General features: G+C 54.1%; 2 protein-coding genes across 5 annotated transcripts in view; both read left to right on the top strand.

Annotated features, from left to right (window-relative positions):
• The window catches only part of LOC103601002 (corticotropin-releasing factor receptor 1-like), a 42403-nt gene that overhangs the window by 14751 nt on the left and 7160 nt on the right, over positions 1–20492 (top strand). The window contains exons 6-8 of the mRNA XM_008585380.1: positions 7119–7232; positions 15172–15291; positions 19939–20024. Of these exons, the coding sequence (XP_008583602.1) occupies positions 7119–7232; positions 15172–15291; positions 19939–20024 (320 nt within the window). The remainder of the gene's footprint in view (positions 1–7118; positions 7233–15171; positions 15292–19938; positions 20025–20492) is intronic.
• The window catches only part of LOC103601001 (corticotropin-releasing factor receptor 1), a 26809-nt gene continuing 13444 nt past the window's right edge, over positions 7128–20492 (top strand). For 2 of the 4 annotated variants that reach the window (XM_008585378.1, XM_008585376.1), the window contains exons 1-3: positions 7128–7232; positions 15172–15291; positions 19939–20024. The gene's annotated coding sequence lies outside the window, so the exon portion shown is untranslated. Of the gene's footprint in view, positions 7233–15171; positions 15292–19938; positions 20025–20492 lie in introns of those variants that run through there. The other 2 variants (XM_008585377.1, XM_008585379.1) reach the window with 2 other exon arrangements.

The following is a 20492-nucleotide window of genomic DNA, read 5'->3' as shown; positions in this document are numbered from 1 at the left end:
TGCTTGGGGGGCACCCCCTGAGGGTCTCTGCTGTGCTGTGCACAGCTTGCCATTCTAGCTGCCACTGACCCCTCCCCCGGCACCTGTGCTGTGCAGAAACCATGCAGTTGCATGTGTGGCCCTGCCCTCCCCGGTATTCAATCAGCAGGTGATTACAGATATATCCCCTGTAGGCACAGACAGATTTTTGAAGAGTTGATTGCACACATATTTTATTTCTGCAAACCAGATCCTAGTTTTTAAATGCAACAAGGGAGCCAGCTTTGTAAAGAAATGTTGATTGATGGCCCCTCCTCTGTTTCCCATTTAGGGTTTCTTCTCTTGGCTTTGCTTTAAACAGGCTACACCTGAACACAGTGAGGAGCAAGGCAGTCAGAAGGGTCAGATACTGGGGTTGTGGAGCCTGAGGACCCCAGGACCTCGGCCAGCAGGTGGTGGTGTGTGATGGGGGCCTTGCGTCTGGGGACACCAGGGAAGGCTGCCATCTTGGCCACACAGACTCAGGGGCCTCTGATGGGCCACAAGCCAGGGTCTGCCACAGTCTTGCAGGACAGGGCAGGCAAGGTTTCTTCCCTAACCTACTGAACTGCCTCCTATGGGCTCTCACTTGCCCTCTTGGGGCCTCAGTTTCCACACCTGCAAACTGTGAAGTTGAAGCTATGACAGTCTGCTGCTCAGAAATCCAGCTCGGTGTTCCTCCTACTGGATCTATCTCAGCCCAGTGTCTGAGCCCCTCCACATGCAGCTGGTCCCACCCCCCACAAACTCAGGACCCTCCCCTTGCCTGGAAGATCCTCTCTATCCTTCTGACAGACAGTGTTCGCCGTGCCCATCCTCAAACTCACCTCCCGCAGGAAGCCTGCCCCACGGTCACATTGTGCGGCCCTGCCTGAAACTCCACAGACCTCAGCTATGTCCGCCTTGTCTTGCTGTTGTCCTGTGTGTGTGTCTGTCCTTCTCCACCTCTTCTGAAGTCCTTTCCTTTTTTTTTCAAATCATGCACTTAGTCCTGGACTCCTTAAATGTAGAATCCCAGTCCAGCAGGGGGTTAGAGAGATCACTAAATCTGGTGGTTTTAAAAACAAAAACACAACTTTCCTTTTAAGCTGAAAAACACCTTCCCAAAGGAAAGCTTACAGAGAAGGCAGAACAGCCTGACCGAGGGTGGGGAGAGGCCTGGGTCCTGCCTGCAGCCCCTCCCCCAGGGCCTGGGAGGGAACCTGCTCCTCCCGGTCAGCCCTCTCTGTCACCGAGGGAGATTCTGGAGGACTCTGGGGCCTAGAGTAGCCAAGTCATGATAACGATCCAGCTGACACTTGTAGGGGACTTTAAATTTCAGAAGCATTCCTCTCTTCATCTCCTCCCAGGTGGTCCTCATCTCCATGATATGGGTAAGAAAGACCACATTGTCCCTGCATCACAGCTGAAGAAGTTGAGTCCCAGATGGGCCAGGTGACTCGCCCAAAGTCGCACAGTCAGTGGCAGGACTAGGCTCAGAACTCAGCAGGAGGCTGGAATCTTGCTGAAAGATCCCTCTAGAACTGCAGCTGTGGCTCTGTCAGAGGCCAGCTCAGTCCCTTGCTCCTGGGGGGCTCTCCCCAGCTGAGCATCAGAGCCAATGAAAGAGGAGGGAAGGCAGGCCCTCTTCTCCTTGTTCCTCTGGAACTTTTAGGACGTGGGGACAGCCCCAGCTGCCTCTAGGCCACCCCTCCCTCCCTCCAGTGGCCCTTCAGGACCCTCCCCAAAAGGTTAATTACCAAGTCATCCCATCAAAGGAAATTGCACTTTTGTGCCTTAAAGACTAAACTGAGCTTCAGCAACGTAGTTATTTATGGTCTCTAATAAGCATTTTCCGGGTGTGATTAACCTTTATACCGAAGTCACATTGGGAATTGGGATGGCAGCTTTGATTTCTGCCATGCTCTATGCTGGCCCGGGGAGTGGGGGCGTGGGCAGCAGCTGGAGCAGGCAGCTGTCAAAGCCCAGCCCTCCCACCCCAGCCCTCCACAGGCTCCTGCACCGATGCCATCTCCTCTGCCTGTCCCTCCTGTCAATGCCCTGTGCTGACTGGGGCCTGGCCAGGCCGGAGGCATCCTCCCCTCCTCCATCATTCATCAGCTTGCAAGACAGACATGGACCACCTGCTTACTGGGTCCTAGTCTGCCTTCGGCTTCTAAGAACAATTCTGTGACCTTGGACACCTCAACTACACCAGCTTGAAAATGGGGAGCATGAGACCTGCCCCATCTGCTTTCTGCAGCATGGTGTCCCTTCCATGTCAGGGACCCACTGGGTCCTGGGACAGGCATTGTATGTGATGCTCTAATGGAGCTGCACCACACCTAAGTCCTCAGACTTGACCTTCAAGGTTTGACTCTTTGGCGATTGGAGAGATTCATAGCTGAGGTGCAGGTTTTATTTGGGGAATTGGGGCTGCCAGGCTGGTGTACGGAAGTGGGCATTAGCTACTGGGTGAACCTAGTGCTCTGCCAGCTTCAGATTCTCAGCACCATTTTGGTTTTTCTACTAGCTGGAAAGTAGTAAATCCCATGAAGTCCTGAAAACTCTGTGTCAAAAATGGTTCTGGCCAGGCACAGTGGTGCATGCCTATAGTCCCAGCTACTCAAATGCACACACTGGGGATCACTTGAGCCCTGGAGTTCTGGGCTGTAGATACCATTGGGTATCTGCACTAAGTTTGGCATCAATATGATGACCTCCTGGGGAGTGGGGGACCACCAGGTTGTCAAAGGAGGGTGAGCCAGCTCAGATCAGAAACGGAGCAGGTCAAAACTCCTGTGCTGATTGGTAGTGAGATTGCCTGTGAGTAGCCACTGCACTCCAGCCTGGGCAACACAGTGAGTCCCCACCTCTTAAAAAAAAAAAGGTTCTGAAAGGAGAGCCAGTGGCTGGGGCTGATGATGGAGTGAAGGAGCGAACGGAGGGTCCAAGAAAGTGGACATTCTAAGGCCAAAAGCACTTTGATTTGATTTCAGAGAGGATGACATGTCCAGTTTAGGAGGCCCAAGCCTCTAAGGTGACCCCATTCACTATATGATCTTAGTTCTCACCCTTTTGCAGGGGGGCTAGACCTTGGTGAGAAGAGGAGGAAGCTATGAACCTTCCCCAGCAAAGTGGTTGTCAATACACACACCATTCTGCACCTAATTACAGGGTCTTCACACTGCCCACCCCCCTTATGTGTTCATGAACTCCAGAGTAAGTTTTAAGAGGAAACAAACAACATCCTTGAAACTTTGGGGGCCTGTTCCTGCCAGTGCAGTAATTGCTTATTGCTGGGGATAGAAAACTAGTGAACAAGGAAGCAGAGATCAGTAGGTGGTGGAAGGAAATGCGCAGGAAAACTCTGGGCTCTTCCCGGAAGTGTGATTCAGCAGTAAACCGGAAGCCTCTACAAACATTCTGCAGAGCAAGAGGTGGCGCAGGCACAGACTGCTATAGAGCTGAACTTTCCTGAGAGGAAAGGTTGGTTTGGGGATTTTAAGAAGCATTTTCTTTGCATAATGCGACACTGGCCCTCTGTTGGTAGAGAATGACTTTGTGAGCCATTAAGAACCGAGGAGACATAAGTGTCAGAGCGAAAGGCAGCTGAGAACAGACCAGCCCTTTGCCTGTGGCACTGGGTTTGGTTTTGTGATGAATCTGGATTTGCGTTGCTCCTCTGTGGATCCCAACGTAGAGATGCGAGAATCAGAACTTCTGGTCCATGTATTTGCCATCTAATCAGAACCTTGGGCCATAAGTCTTTGAACTGAGGGTTTTCGTGCTTTGGCACTAATCCAACACCTCCATCTGTGGCTTCATGAGCACAGGGTCCAGCACATGTACAGAGTGCTTTGGGGACAAGGGGCACATTGAAGGGGTAACTGAGTTGCTTTATTGGGAGGGTTGGGGAAGGTACTGCCAAGGGAAGGGGCCCTGGAACTGGTTTTTGAGGAATGCAGCGTTCAGCAGGTGCAGGTAGGGCAGGGAGAGGAGGTGGTGAAAACTGCACGGGGGGCAAAGGTGTGAAGACATAGGAAGGGGCGGGGTGCCGGAGAGACATTAGTCACTGGATGCAAAGAGAACATGATGTGCCTTCAAGGGGGATCTGAAAGACCCGAGCACAAAGCAGGGCTTAAGGGTTAGATGTATAATGGTGGAATGTCAGGCACCAGGGCTTTTTTTGAATGGGTGTTGCCAGTTTCTCTAATTTGCCTCTGGCTGAGCTGGTCTGGGAGCCCCAGTTTGAGTGTGTGTGTGTGTGTGTGTTGGGAGGTGGCATGGGCAGGGGTGAGGTGAGAAGCTTTGGAAGGGATTCCTAGTCCCCTTTGGAAGGGGCCTCTGGGCACAGCAGCTGAGCTGCCCCTCTGAGTGAGCTGAGCAGCTTTGTCATGAGGACACTGCTTTTTGCTTAGCCAGCAAGAGCCACTGGCCGGCTTGGTGGCTTCCTTCTCTCTCCACTTCTGTGTTTTCATTTGGAAAATGAGGGTAAAGATATTTCTCCATCTCTCTGGAGACTGGGAGGTTTAATTACTGATTAATAAAGTGTTGGAAGTTCCTTGGGGCCAGAGAGATGAATGGGTTTGTTATAATCACTCCCAAGTCCCTGGAGCTAACCCCAGCACTGTGTGCTGAGTGTCCCGAGTGCCAAGCATAGGACAGGGGGTACAGGGCTGGGGGGTGCTTGGGAGCCTGGAGCTTGGTCCCATGAGAGCAGAGAGACCCCCTATGACATGACAGAAGGAGTGCACCAGCGAGGGCATGGAGTACACAAAGCCCACGAAGGACTCAGGCGTGTCACTGAGAGGACAATGCGGGTGAGTCATCAGGGTCGAGGGTGCTTCCTGCAGGTGGGGGCAGGACCAGACTCTGAGCAGGGGTGGGGATTACTCTATTGGGAGGGAGAGAGGGGTGCAGAGCCTGCCATCATCATCAGGACAGGAGTGGAAAGGAGTGGGTACTGGTGAAGATGCATGACCCTGGTGGGCTGGGATAGGGAGGACCTTCCCTCCAAGTGAGCACAGAAAGCTGGCCTTCGGAAAAGCGTGGGTTAGTTTGCTTCTAAGGATAGGGAGAGGGTCCTGAGGTCCGGAAAGGGTGAGTGGGGAAGAGTCGAGGGGAAGGGAGGACGGACAGCCACGGGGCAGGGGCGGTGGGGTCCTGCTGGGGAAAGCACATGGGCAGGGTGGACCAGGGTGGGGCGAGCCAGGCGTTCTCCTCAAGCACGACATGTACAGAGGCGCCAGAAACCTCAGCCGTCATGATAAATAACCTTTCAATATTACTACTGATTTCTCCTTTTGCCCCAAGCACCAATATGGCCCAGCACTGTTACTGGGCCTGCTTTTTTTTTTTTTAAGTTCTTGATATTTTGTTCATCATGGATTGGGGGTCACTAACTTAGGTTTAAAAAAATACGTTGCATTAAAATAGCACATGTCTTGTCTACTAGATTTTTGACAGTCCTTTAACTTTTGCTCCCTCCTCACCCAGTCCCAGCACTGCATGAGGGCTACGGGCTGCTGCGTGAGCTGGCCAGCACCCGGCTTTAGTCTACACTAGCAACTTGCTCGCTCAGTGACTGGGGCGAGCCCCTGCCTCTCTCCCGGTCTCATTTTTCCATTGTGAAGTCCTGAGACAGCTTCCAGAGCTAAGAGTCTGTGTGTGAAGTTCTGCCGTGAGTTTTGCACACAGTGTGGAAATGAGCAGAGGCTGTGCACCCTGGCCAGGGGGCCCTGGAGAGAGTCAGAGGGAGGGGGCCCCAGAAGGAAGAGCAGGGGAGCAGGGGTGGTGAAGAGTCTCGAGAGCAGCTTCAGGTTCACCATCCTGATCAGGTGACAGAGCATGCTAGTCACTGGGTGCCCAGGACCCACAGCTGGGGGGAGGGGCGGTTACAATGCTTCCCCCTCCCCAACCTCCCCGTGCTTCTTAACCCCTTGCAAGTCAAACCCCGGGAGAAACAACCTCCTCTCTTCCAACCCTTGACTAAATAAAAACCACCAAGTTTAAACCAGTCAACATGGCCTTATTGAGTGCCTATTATATACCTGAAACACAATGTCATTCATTAACTTATCAGTAAATATGAGTGCCACGAACAAAACAAAATCCCTGTCCTCATGCAGCATGCTGTGCCATTTACAAAACACTTCTGCATACATTGCATCGTGTAAGCGTGGGAGGGCTTTCAGGTGAGGCATCTGAAGCACAGAGAGGGCAAGTAACCTGCCCGTAGCAACACAGCAAAACTGGGGCTAGACCCCAGGTTTCTGTGACTTTAAATCTGTAGGGAGGGTGGTGACCTCAAGGGAGGGGACACAATGGTTGCAGGAGGATGTTGTTGAAGAAGGGGCAGCCCTCCAGGTATGGGGCCCATGCCACTCTCCTCCCAAGTGGTCTGAAATTCTGAAATGAGAGTGACATAGAGCCCTCGGGGAGGTTAAAGGGCAAATGTTCTCCCTGGAATAGGACAGCCATCTCTCCAGACACACTTATCCCTTCACCTCTCTGAGCCTCAGTTTCCTCATCTGCAAATAGGCACAGCCACACCAGCGCCAAGAAGAATAAAGTGTCCTTGCAGATGTAAAAGGGCTTGATAAACCATGAGGCACAATTTGTAGTGATAGGTAATTAGCCAGGCAGGGATGAGGGCTCAGGGAGCAGCTCATTAAACAAGAGGCCAGGAGCGCCTACATCTCTGGAGGTGGAGAGGGAGGCAGGTGCATTAGTGAAGGTCTGTGAGTCTGCAGTGCTCAGCAGGCAGGTGGGAGAGCATGTGTGTGTGTGTGTGTGTGTGTGTGTGTGGTGGGACACAGTTGGGCAATGCTTGGGATCCCATGGCATGGAGGTGGCTTCCTCTGGTAGAGCCTCGCCGGAGGTCCCAGCCCCGAGGATAAAATTCACCTTTGCCCTTGGAGCTTGGGCTCCTTCACTTACCCACCTCCCTACCAGGCCCCTCCAAGAGCAGGGGAGCTCCAGATCTTCCAGACAGAGAGGACAAGGGGGGAGGAGAGGGAGGAGACTGTGAGAAGTGTCTGGGAAGAGACTGGACTAAGAGGCGGAAGCGAGGGGAGGCAGGAAGCTGCAGGCCACACTGCTCATGGCACCAGCCTAACTGTCCCTCATCTCCCTGTGCCCACAGGCCCTTCTCCTTCTGGGGCTGAACCCTGTGTCCGCCTCCCTCCAGGACCAGCACTGTGAGAGCCTGTCCCTTGCCAGCAACATCTCCGGTGAGTGCCCCCAACCCCGTCCTGCAAGATTCCAGGTCTCCCAGGGCCTGCGCACAGAGCCTAAGGCAGGAATAGCAGGGAGATTTCCTCTCCAGGGCTCCAGGCACTTCGTCATGTCTCCGTGAAGTGCTGTGTTGAGAAGGATCCTGAAGCTGGGTGTAAGTTTGGTGGGAAAGAGCTGCGATTAAGTTAACAGCATCTGCCGTGGGCACAGGAGGAACATCAGAAAGTAAGCCCAGTAGTTATTTTCCTGCTTTAGGGTGGGCAACAGGGGAAGGCATCTCAGACCTTGCTGCTGGGCTGTGACTCAGGGATGCATCCAGCGAGGAAGAGAGGCTGCTGTTTTCTGCTGCTAAAAAGGCCCAAAGTGTAACACTGTGTGATGCTAACTACGCACCAGGCACTGTTGCAGGAATTTGAGAAATATTAACCCAATTATCACAATGTCCTCCTGAGCTAGGTGCTGTGAGCCTCATTTTGCACCTAGGGAAACTGAAGCACAGAGAAGCACTAGAAAGTGACGGAGCGCTGAGCGGAGTACAGGCAGTCTGGCTTCTGGTGTGCTCTTCAATACCAAGCTCTATACCTCCTCCATAGAAAATACTGGCTAACTTTACCATTTACAAAGTGCTTTGCGATAATTATTTTATCCTCACGGGAGTTTAAAACCTGACATTTGTACAGATGAGGAAACTGAGGCACGGAAGAGTTACATAACTCTCCCAGGACCACACAGCCAGTACGTGGCAATGGCTAGGACCCAAGTCTAGGTCTTTGGGCTCCTGAGGCCATGCCTGTTCTAACTTTGAGTGTGGTCCCGAGGACGGCTGCTGCTGGGCAAAAATGGAGAAGGCGTCCTGCACCTGAGGGTCTTTGGGAGGCTCCTTTGATCCTTGATTTTCCTCTTCCAGTCTCTCCTTGATTCACTCCGACTCATTAACTGAGCACCTGTTATGCAGCATATCCCATGCAAGGCACTGGGGGAAGAAAGAAGGATGCACAGTCTGGTGCAGGAGTCAAGTCCTGGAATAAACGCATGTACTGTAAGGCAGAGCGCAAGACACGTGCTAACAGAGAAATGGACACAAGTGTGTAGCAGGAGGCGGGAGGGGTTCATTGTGAGGCCACGCCACTACTGGGTGTTATTGTTGGTAACATCAGTAGGCTTTTAAAAGTGCTTACGGTATAGCTGGAATGAAGGGAAGATACTTGTCACAAATTGCTCCCTATGATGGAGGTGGCGGGGAGGTTAGGACAGGGGTGGTGCAAATCCAACAAGGCTTCCTGAAGGAGGAGGTCTCAAAGGTGAGTTTTAAGAGAGACTCTTGAGTGTGGACTGGGCGAGAAGAGCCAGTGTCCTCAGCCAAAGCAAGAGTTGACCGAGGACTAGTAGGTGGGTCTGGTGGAAGGACAGGGAGGGACTTGGAGGGAGGAGTGGTAAGCCTGGGGGGCGGCACTGGGAGCCTGGAGCACCAGGCTGCAGAGTTGGCTGAGCTGGGCCATGGGGAACGGGGAAGTAAGTTCTCGGGCAGGAGTCTGGAGTTCTAGCAGAGAGAGATGGGGAGGAAGGAGACCTGCTCAGAGGCTGGACCTGAGAGGAAAGGCTCCACCCCCAGCCCTTCCTGCCAGGGGCCAGGTCAGGCTTCATTAACTTGCTTGTTGTGCTCAGGAGGAGGGACATCTCCGAGCCCATGCAGGTGTCACCTGTCCTTGGAGGCAGCAGGCCATGATGAATGGCATTCATTCCCTGGTGATTTGTACTCTGTGCCCCCACTCCCAGCCTGGCCCAGCCTGCCTGGCATCATGGTACGCGATCCATCACCTTCCACAACAGCTCTGATAACGGGCCATTTGTCTTCTGAGGCTGAGACCTACCCAGGCCGATGGGCACTGGTAGAGACAGATGGTGAGGGTGGGGCAGAGGGGCCGGGACAGATGGATGGGCGTTTGGCTGGGGCAGCTGGCACTGAGCCAGAGCCTGTGGGGGGCCCCTCACATGCCTCATGCCAGGAGCAGGGAGTGGGTGGGTCTCCAGAGCTGAGGCTCTACCATGTGGCAGATCACAGATGACAACTTATACAATCATGGCAGGAGTATTTCAATGCCAGAAAGTAATAAAATTATTGATTAATGACATCACAGACAAATAGAATCAGAGTTGACAAGGACCTGGGGTCATTAGTTTCTATCCCCTTAAGGTAGAAAATGATAATAACAGCTAATATTATATAGTTCCCACTACGTGTTGGACTCCATTCTCAGTGCTTTGTTCTCATTCAATCATCACAACAATATTGTCAGGAAGTATTTTTATCCCCACTTTATAGAAGAGGAACCTGAGGCTCAGAGAGGTTAAGTAACTTGCCCAAGCACACACAGTTACTAAACAGTGGCCCCAACACTTGAACCAAGTGGGCCTGATTCCAGAGTTTACCACCAGCACCACATTGTAGAGCCACTCAGAGAGCCACAGTGCCCAGGGCCCCATGTGGTCAGTTATTTGGGGTGCAGTGTCACCCCTGCAGTTTCCCGTACCCATATTAGGTTTGCACATGGCCCCAAATTTTCCTCAGTACCTACTATGTGCCTGGCATTGTACTAGGTATTGGGAATTCAAAAACAAAGAGCCCACAAACACACAAGAGGCTCACATGCACTTATCCTGATGTGTCACACGCCCTTCAACTTTCTGCTTTGCCCAGCCAAAGAGGAAGCAGCTCAACCACGAGGTGGCCAAGCAAAGACCAGGACTCTCTGCCTGCCCTCTGCCACCCTGTCCATGCCAGGTGACCCAGGCATAACCCCTGCCCATTCATCCCAGCAATACATTCCTCTGAAAGGACAAGAATGTGTGTTTCAGAGACTGCCCTTGGGCCGCCTGGCTGCTCTCTCTAGGCAGCCTTGACTGAGTCCCTCTCCTGGGTTTAAACCAAACAGGGGGATGGGCTTCCCAGCTGCAGAGCTGCTGCCAAGTGCCTGCCTACCTTGTAGTTCATTTAGCAGCCTCTGACAGGAGCACTGGCATCACTGGGACGGGAGCCAGGTTCCAATCTCCCTCTGAAGTTATTTAGCATGGGAGGATCTACTGAGCACATTTGGACCCTAAGCCTGATGGGAGGCGAACTGTGTAACCTACCTGGGGGAAGAAACCAGTGCGCAATTGTGCACAGGCAGTAAGTAGACTACCTTCAAAGGATTCTTATCCATCCATTAAAGCAGGCTCCCCAGGAACCGAACACAGAAGGGATTTTCCAGAGGCAGGTGGGAGCCCTCCACATTGCTCCCCTCCTCTCTTCCCTCCCTTTGCAATGATCTGGGGCAGTCTGTCCCCAGTGCTCCCATGAGAAATCACAGTGTGGGCCCCTGTGCATTTGCTTTGTGCATGTTTGGGGAAGGAGGAAGATGGAGGACCAGTTTTATACATTACATTAGCTCACCTGACTCCCTCCCACGTGAAAGCCTGTAGTGACCAGGGCTGGTGAGTGGGTTGATTCCACCTCTCCCCACCCCCAGGCAAAATGCTCAGAGATCTAGCTGCCCTGTGAATGAGGCAGTGAGCCACCAGATGATGGGAATGCCAGCAGCTCAAACACACCAAGCACATACGGCCTCAGCACCTTCGTAGTTGCTGTTTTCTCTGCCTAGAACACGCTTCCCCCAGGCATACACACGGTTCCCTCCCTCCCTTCCTTTAGTTCTCTGCTTAAATGTTAGTACTTTAGAGACCACTAAATCAAAATAGTACCCCTGTCAGTCTTTATCTCCTTACACTGCTCAGTTTTTCTCCAAAGCATTTCTCACTGGTTCACAGATATGTGTTTGTTTGCTTGCTTATTATCTCCCCACTAGAATGTAATCATTTTATAATGATTCTATAATGCCCCATGAGGGCAGGGCATTTATTTTATTCATTACCGTGTCCCCAGCCTCTAGAATACTTGTTAAAGAGCCAAGTTATCAGTATCCCTATCTGTACCTAACCTGACCAGGAGGGGCGCTGTGGGACAGGGGGCTGTGGGCCAGGTTCGGCTCGTAATAGCAGCTCCGCCTTCGTGCAGCTGGCTAGTAAATCTGTTTGGCTATTTGCAAGGCTGGCTTATCCTGGTCCAAACTGCTCCTCACCCCAGAACGATGATACCCGGGAAGATAGCCCCCAGGAGAGCAGAAGACGTTGAGCATTTGTGGCAGTGGGACCTTGAGGGGACGTGGGCCAAGAATCAGAATCCAACAGCCAACAGCCCTAACCTTGAGGTCCTGATAGCCACCAGGCTGAGTGACACGAAGACTGGCTTCCTCCTGCCGTCTCCCCTTCCTAGCCAGGAGATCGACCGCCTCCCTATCCCCAGCACCTCTGACATCATCTTTCTCCGTACCTCTCTCTCGTGGCTTTCCCTCTGCGTCTCCCTGTTTTACCCTTGCTGTCTTCTTGTCTCCTATTTCCACTCCCCCCTCCCCCTCTCTTTTCTCCTCCTCAAAGAGTAGTTGGGTGGATTGAGTGAGTGGCACGAATTTCGTCATGCAAAGCCCCCTTCACAGTGCCTGGTATACGGTGGTCGTGGTGGTAAACACATGTTCATTTCCTCCCGTCCCGCCTCGTCCTATACGACCGTTCCCTTTTAGGCCCTGTCTCTCCTGGGTCCCCAGGGACCCTCGTACTCCTTCTTCCCGGACCCGGTGTCTGCAGGGCCCGGAGCGGGAGGTGCGAACGCCCCGAGGCAGGACACATTGCTGGAAGGCGCCGTGCCCCGCAGGCAGTCCCAGGCCGGGCCTCTGGTCCCCTCGTCCTCCACCTTCTTTTCCGCTTCTCTCCCGCCTCTCCCGGCTCCTCCTGCTCGCTAAAACCACGTGTCCCACGCCCCTGTGCGTGTTTAGCGTGTATTTCGTCGCCTGAGCCCAGCCGCCACTCCGGATTGGCTCGCGCACCTCTGGCCACGCCCCGCGTAGCTCCACCCCTTCCCTGGACCCCGCCCCCAGCCCCTGCCCCCGGCGGGCGCCCCGGCCTTTTACTCTGGGAAAGCGGGGCCTTGGGTCCTGACCCCTTTCGTTTGGCTCCTCTTCGTTGTTGCCGCCTCCCTCCTTCTTCCCGTCTCTCGCACAGACTTGCATTCCCTCCAGGGTTCTCTGGGCTCTTAATGCAAAGCTCGCGTCTGCGGCTGGATTCCCGGCGCCACCTCCAGGCAGCCTTCGTGAGCCGCAGGGGACAGGAGCCCGGACTGGCGCCCGCTGTGGAGCCCTGGGAAGAGCCCTGGGCTGGCGTCAAAAGACCAGCGTTCAGAATCCACTTCTGCCTCTTCGAATCTTTGGACACTTAGTATTTTGGGATAAGCCGTTTGACTGCTCAGTTCCTTATCTGTAAAATTGGGAGGATTAGCACCCACGTTGGGAGGTGGTGTGAGACCCATGGGAGGTACCACCGGATCCGAACCACAGACCAGGGGTAAATAGCCTTCTGCGCTGCCCACCCCCGTATGGGTCCCCATATCCCGGGACCAGCTGTGGGCCGGGCGGGACTGTGATTAGAGCCCTTGAGCACAGGGCGCTGGCAGGTGCTGGGTCCTCCGGGCCAGGAGGCCCATACGCTCAGTGGCCACCCTCTACCTTGGTTCTGGCCTGGTCCTGGCTGTGGCTGGTGCCCAGTCCTTCCCTACGCTCTGTTATTGGCAGAGGGGGATCTGGGGAACTGCCCAGGGAAGGGAGGGAGGCCAGATGCCACACTGAGAGGGTGTGTTAGGCACCGTTCCATACACTGCCACACATGACATCCCATTTATCTTCCCAGTGCCTAGGTCAGTACATGCTGTGAACGAATGGGTGAGTGAATGAATGAACAACCTTCTGGGGAGGTGTGATGTTGTCATTAAATGAGGTGGTATATGTAAAGCACCTGGCATGTGCCTGGCACACAGTATGGCCTCAATAAATGCTGCTCCTTTCTCTGCTGCCTCCTTGACCGTCCCCCCACCCCCTTTGACTTATTTCTTTGCAAAACGTAGGGTACTCAGCACTTGATTTAGAGCCAAAAACACCTGGCTATGAGTCTTGATTTTTTTTTTTTTTTTCACACTTTGACTCATGACCTTGGGCAAGTCATTTAGCTTCCCCGGGCCTCAATTTCCCCATCTGTAAAAGGGGAATAATGACATTGCAGGACACATGAAGATCAAACAAAATAGATAAAGAAGAGCTTTGAAGTCGCAGTGCACGGTTCATGATGTTATCCCCCCACCTCCATGGCCACATGCCTCCAGCTTCCCCCAGCCTTGGGGCTCAGTGCTATCAGCATGATCTATGACTGATAAAATCCCAACCTGGCACACTTCGTGATGATATTTCACGGAGACTCCACTGTGTCACAGCCCCAGGTTTTGCCCACTCCAACCACTGGCCCACCATCTCCTCAGATCTATTAAGCCCCAATCCAGATTTCTTTCTCTTTCAATTAAGTCACTTGACCTTAAGGCCTGTTCTCTTTGAGCCCTGATTTGCAGGAACACCCTGTGAATAGTTTTGATTAGAAAGAAAAACAGCCATATGGTACAAGCACTGCTCCGCACTACCCTGAGTCCAGTAGGGAAAAGAAGCCAATTTAACCCAATGCTGTTTCCTGAGAGATTGGGACAGACTAATTTGGGCAGGAAATGGCAGGCAGGCCCCAACCAGGGCTTGGCAGCTGCTAATGCAGGGCTGCCCCTGACTCCCATTGGTTCATAGCTCTCCCTGGCCTGTCTGTGAATTCTTGTGCCAGTTCCAGGTTATTAACCCCCTCATGCCCTGATGGGGACGCTGGTGTACCGGCCTCATGCTGAGAAGGGCATGAAAGCAGAGAAAGCAGGGACAGCATCAGAAGGGATGCCAGGACTGTGCCAGGGGTGCTCAGACCCCACCCCTTGAAGACCGTATCCCTCCTACCCTTCTGAAGTGTCACTGTGTCCTTGACTCAGCCCCAACATACATACATACACCCGCGTGTGTGCACACACACACATTTACTCCAAAAAGCTCTTTGAATAAGGGAAAATATTTGGCAGGGGACTTTGACATCCTCTCCCTAGTTCAGCTGTTTATGTCTCTTTTGAGTTACAGACCGCTTTGAGAATCTAACAAGAAGCAATGGGCCCCTTCCCAATTAAAATACATACACCAAATTTTTCATTATATTCAGGGTCTCTATGAACACTGAAGCCTCCAATGAACTGAGATTAAGAATTTTTGGTCCAGCCCAACCACTTTATTTTATTATAGATGAAGACAGTAAGGCCCAGAAAGGGCAAGTGACTTGCCTATGGTTACACAACAAATTAGTAGCAGAACTCCTTCTGAAGCAATGGGCCCAGACTCCCAGTTCAGTACTCTTTCCACTCCCCCAAATGGTGTCTCCCTCCCTTTCTCAGTCGATCCTCTCATGGCTCAGCACAGACCAGAGCACAGGGTATGCTCAGTAAGTTTGGTTATCAGGCCAACTGGAAGCTGGAAAAACTTCACTTTGCTCTTTCTTCCCTGCAGGGCCAGGGTAGATGTGCTTTGGTTCCAGAGACATGTGAGGGGGCTGGGTCTGGGGTTGGTTGGGCCTGTTCTAGAATGTTCCCATGAAGTCTCAGAGCTCCAGTCTATCACCAAATGAGGGACCGACAGAAGCATCCTCATGCTACAGAGTAGGGGACCTGAAGCACCCCCAGCCATCCTCCCAATGCCGGCCAGGACCTTAGCTTTTAACATCACCCCCAACCATCTCCTCCTCTGCTCTGGAACCTACACTGGCTCCCTAGTTCCATAGCATCAAACTCAGATTTCTTCCCCTGGTGTCTCCCCAGCATAGAACAAGCTCACGTCTGTATCGGGGTTATTGTTCTTGTCCTGTTCCCAGTTGGTGTGGGGATGGGAACCAGTGGGGAGGTGGGCAGGACTCTTGCTCTGCCTCACCAGCCATCTCTGCCCCCAGAACTGCAGTGCAACACGTCCGTGGACCTCATCGGCACCTGCTGGCCCCAGAGCCCAGCGGGGCAGCTGGTGGCTCGGCCCTGCCCTGCCTTTTTCTACGGTGTCCGCTACAACACCACAAGTAAGGAACAAGGTGGAGGGTGGGCCATCTGCTGGGAGGTGGGGGAAATGATGATGATAATAGTAACTCTAATACCTCTCATGGGTACAGCCACTATTTGCCAAAGGCCAGCTCTGTGCCCTGCTGGGCACTCTGTGCTCATTCCTGCTGATTCTTACAATGCTGCTGGAACACACTATCACCCATTGTATAACTAAGTCCTCTGAGGCTCAGAGAAGTTAAGGAACTTACCCAACACCACCAGTGGGCAAGGGGTAAAGCTGGAATTTGCATCCAGATCTGTCTGACACTTTCTACTGTAGTTAACAAACTTCAGGTTAGTCTGTTTGAGCCTGCAACAGCCCCATGAGGTAGGGCAGGAATCATCAGAGCAGTCCCAACTTTGCACATGAGAACCCTGAGTCTGAGGTGACCTGCCCAGGGCCCTCCAGCCAGGAGGTGGGGGACCCAGAGTTTTAGATCCACAGGCAGGGGTTTGGCTTGCATCCCAGGCTCATAGGTGAGGTGGGAGTGGGGCGGGACTGACCCAGGGTCTGTTCAGACACTTGATCTCCATGTAGATACCTCACCCCTGAGGCCCTGAACCCCCACTGCCAGGCTTTGCAGCTCTTTGCTATACCACCTGTCACCTCAGAATTAATTTACTGTCCTCTGTCAATGACTCAGGTCCCTGCTTATCAAGAGGGCAACAGCTGCAGGCCAGAGGCCCTAACCTGTCCAAGGGAGGGTGGGGGCCCAGATCCCTGGGGTCGGGGCCCTTCCTGCCTGGTGGGCCTGAGCTCAGACCCAAGTGGATACCGGGGGGTGACCGTAGCCACCAGGGGGTTCACTCACTGCGTGGTCTCCAGGACATTTTCCCCCCTCTTATCCCTGGCCCAGCCTGGTGTGTGACTGTGGCCCTTCCCTGGGAGGTGTTCAGGCAAGGCAGGAAGCTGGAACAGCCAGATCCAGTGGATTCATGTGTCTGCAACCATGTCCTGGCCATAGGAGGGACCCAAGAGAAGGAGAAGAAACACCGGGAAGGGTGTGGGGACTAAGAGGAAATGAGAGTAGGAAGAAGGAGAGATGGGCCTAGGAGGTCGCGTAAGTCAAAGAGGTGAGTCCGGGGATGCACAGTCAGCCAGCCTCCAATTTAGTAGCACCCACCTTACAATAAGGAAATCGAGGCACAGAGAGGCTAATAACCTGCCCAAGGTTAGAGAGCTTGCATGCAGAGTCAGAACCTGGGAAGCCAGAACCTGCCCACTGCCCCACTCACAATGCTGTGTGCTCAGTCTTTCTGGAGCTCCCAGGACGGAGGCAGCACTGGGGCTGGCGAATCGGCGGGTGGGGGAATCCGGGAGCAGGTCCCTCCCCCTCACCGTGGCACCAGGCCTGTCAGTACCACTTCTAAAGTGATTCTCATGCCCGACTCTTCCTGCCCTCCTTCCCCAATGCCACTGCCCCAGTCCTGATCTCTAACCCTAGCCCTGGATTCATCAATCCCCCACTATCAAGGCCTCAGTTGGAGTCAGCCCTCTGTGGTCCCCCATTGCCTCTGTGGTCAAGTCCGTGCTCCTGAACAGGGCCTGCCAGGCCCTCTGTGGTCCCAGCCCTGCCCACCTTTGCAGCCAGCCCCGGCCACTCGCACAAGCTCCCTCCACTCCTGTCCCCAGGGGTTACTTGACAGGTCCCAAATAAGTGTTTTCAGGCGTTAGTGCCTGGGCACGTGCTACTCAATTTGCTGTCCCTGCCTTAAGTGGAAGCCAGGAATCCTGGGTTCTAGTCCCAGCTCTGCCTGTAACTGATTAAGGAACCCTAGGCACAGGCCCTCTCTGGACCTCTGTTTCTCCACCTGTGGGAGGGTGAAGGGTTGGGGTGAGGTGCTCTCTAGACTTCCTCATTCTTCTCTCTGTGACCCCAGGAAAAGAGCTGGGTGATGGTCCCTTGACATGAGGTCGGCATTTCAGGGCAGGGCTGGAAGAGTCCCCTTTCCTGATGCCCCAGGGCCAGATGAGGAGCGCGCCCAGCCATGCAATCAGGAGCGGGTGGGAACCCAGAGCTGTGCCTCATCATCAGGCGCTAATTAGTTGATTTACTGATGAGATGCTGCCAGGACTTCTGGGCCTTCCCCTTATGCCACTCCTGCTGCACCCAGTCTTCAAAGGGATGGGAAGCATTTCCAAAAATATCCACTTTCCCGTGATTCTTGGGGAGGACTGCTCAGCTCAGCAGTTAAAGACAAGGAGGTGCATCCTCCCTGGCAACAACTCCCTCTCGTTGGGCCGCGTTGTTTCAGGATCACCTCCTTCCTCCCCCGAAGCTTGATTCTCTTGCATGGCCCAGCCTTGGGAGGGCCTCCAGGCTGTGGGGGTATCTGGCGGGGGGGGGGGGGGGGTGTTGAGCAAAGGGGCCTCCTCCCATAATCTGCACCAGCACCCCCCTTGATTGGGTCAAGTGACATGTTCTGAATCTTATGTGAGGTTATGTAACTACAGTTCCAAGATAATAATAATAAAAATAACAGCTAGCACCACATGCCGGGTATAGTTCCAAGCATTTTGCACATGTTAACTAAAAATATTCAACTATTGAGCTAGGAGCCATAATTAAGAGCATTCATTCTGTTTTACAGATAAGGAAAGTGAGAGGTTGAGTGACTTGCCCAAGGTCGCACAGCTATTGAGGGATGGTGCCAGGAGCTGCCTGGGTCTAGGGGCCCTGCTCTCAACACTACTTAGCACTGCCTTTCTTAAGGCAAGAACAGCAACCCCCACTCCCTCCCCATCCTCCCCCTCCCCCTCCCACCCCAACCCAACCTACCCTACCTGGTCAGCTCCCGCCCCTTCTAGCCAGATCACTGCCCCAAAGCCCCTTTCTCTGCACACATTCCATAGCAGACTCTGGTCCCAGGTGCTTCCCGTCTGTGGCGAGGATGCTGGATTCCCCTTATCCTCCTTTAGCAATTAGGAGAAAATCAGCAGCCTCTTTGCCAGCTCTGCCCAAGGGCTCAATTCTGCTGAGACTTTGGTCCAACAAGGGAAGCCTGGCAGAGCTTTAAAACCCTGCCCAGCCCACTGTGCACTGGCACACTTCTCAGCAGAGGAGCCAGGAGAAGGTCATGTCAGCCTTTCAGCCCTGGACGCCAGGCTGAGGCTCCCTCTCCCAGAGGGCAGAAATCAGCTCCCTCCCTCTACCCCCACCCTACCATCTCCCTGATGCTGCCAGCAGAGAGGCGGCTCCCAGGCTGCTGGTCCCTTGGGTTGGTTCAGCCCTTCTATAAATGAGGAGAGGGGCCTGAGAGGCTGAGGTCACTGTCACAAAGCACAGCAGCAGCTGAGCCCAGCCTAGAACCCTGGCCTCTGGCTCCCTCAGGGTGTTCTGCCCTGCGGGGCCCAAGGACTAGGACTCAAGCAGCTCCCCTAGCCCTCTTCCAGCCCCAAGGGCCAGCGGGAGCCATGGAAAGGCCTGCAGCAGGGGAGGCTCGAGTGGAGATGGCTCAGGGCTCCATTTCTCTTGCAGCCAGTGCTACCTGGAGTCAGAGCCCGAATTAACTCAAGGAAACATGTTCAGAGCTCCTGATGCCAGAAGAGGGATGCGGGCCAGGGGGGGCGGGGGGGGCAGCCTCCATCAGCAGAGGAGACAAGAGGATTTAGAACTCCCTCGGTCCTTTCCCTTCTGGCTTCAGGGCCTTGGTGCCCGTGGAGGGTAGGCAGAAAGAAGGGTGAGAGGGACCCTTTGGGAAGCTCTGCCCATCCCAGAGCCCTAAAGCCAGGCAATGGTTTGGCCCACAGGGTCCCTTCCTATCTCCTTAAAAGGTGACAGGTTCTGGGCTGCAATCCAGGCTGATGGCTGCACAGACACCCACCCTCCCTGGGCCACTCTCCTGCCTTCTTCCCCAAGTGCTACAGGCCAGGCTGTGAGCAGTTGTAGCAGATCTTAGTATGAGATACCTGCCACATGAGACCCTCCCCATGTAACATCCCCAGCCCACTCCTGTCACCTGTCGTTTTCTGTCCAAGAGACCTCCACCATGGAGATTCCCACCATATGACCCTCCAGTAAAAGGCCTGCTATGGGGAAATGTACCATGGGGACCTTTCCAAGACCTGCCCCCACCCCCCCCCACGCCACCATGTGAGTTCCTCCTACAGAAACCTCCAGCACAAATAGCCCTATCACAAGAAACCCTGTCATTTAAATTTGCCACGTGAGCTGTGGCTATGTCACCACATACCCTTCCATCAGATCATTCCCAGCTGCGTGAGAACTGACTCATGAGAGCTTGCCATTGTTTTTTGCTGTAATGCGAGATCCCAAAATGGAAGGCTCTCAGAAGAGCACCTGCCACGGAATCCACCACTGCATATGGGCTTGCAAGGAAACAGCCCAGGGGGCTGGCCACTCCTGTCCACAGCCAGTCCTGCGGGCAGGATCCTGGCAGTGTGGCCCCACAGGCAGGCATCAGGGAAGCCAGTGTACCCAGGTCAGTGGGCAGAAAGAGGCAGGAAGCTGGGGGCAGTAAGGAAGCCCCTCTCCCGGCTTCACTCCAGAGCCCCCAGCCAGCAGGCTCCTGTGCTGGCCCAGATGGATGGATAGATGGACAGACGAATGGACAGACAGATGCTCAGGCTGATCTCCCCCCACTGACTCTCTCTTCTTTCCCAGACAATGGCTACCGGGAGTGCCTGGCCAATGGCAGCTGGGCCGCCCGCGTGAATTACTCCGAGTGCCAGGAGATCCTCAACGAGGAGGTGAGGCTGAGCCGAGCGAGGCTGCCCGTCTAGAGGGCTAGGTCAGGGCCCCCAGCACGAGCTGGAGTCAGAGAACCAGAGGATGAGGGAGAGGCCCTGCCATAGGGAAGCCACCTGGGGAGCAGAACCTGTCACTGGTGGCGAGCAGGCACCTCTGCGGGAGGACGCCGGGCCGGCTCTGATGGGTGTCGGGTCCTTGTCCCTTCCTGCTTCCGTCACGCTGGGTGTGGGACTGTGCTGGGGGTGCAGAGTCAGACCAGACACCTTCACAAGGCTCTTGTCCATTTGCCACCCATGTGCCTTACTGATACACCAAGTTCCAGCCGCAGGGGCCGGATCAGAACCAGGGGTGGGGGGGGGAAGCAGTGCCGCTTGGAAAAGCCCTTGGAGGTCCTTAAAAAAATTTAAATGTTTTTGGGGCCAGCCCGGTGGCGCACTGCTACAGTGCGCCGCTTGGGAAGCGCGGCG

This window comes from Galeopterus variegatus, unplaced genomic scaffold, assembly GCF_000696425.1.
Source record: "Galeopterus variegatus unplaced genomic scaffold, G_variegatus-3.0.2 Scaffold3544, whole genome shotgun sequence".
Taxonomy (NCBI): Eukaryota; Metazoa; Chordata; class Mammalia; order Dermoptera; family Cynocephalidae; genus Galeopterus; species Galeopterus variegatus.
The sequence above is the reverse complement of the archived record's forward strand: the minus strand, read 5'-3'. Positions and strand labels throughout refer to the sequence as shown.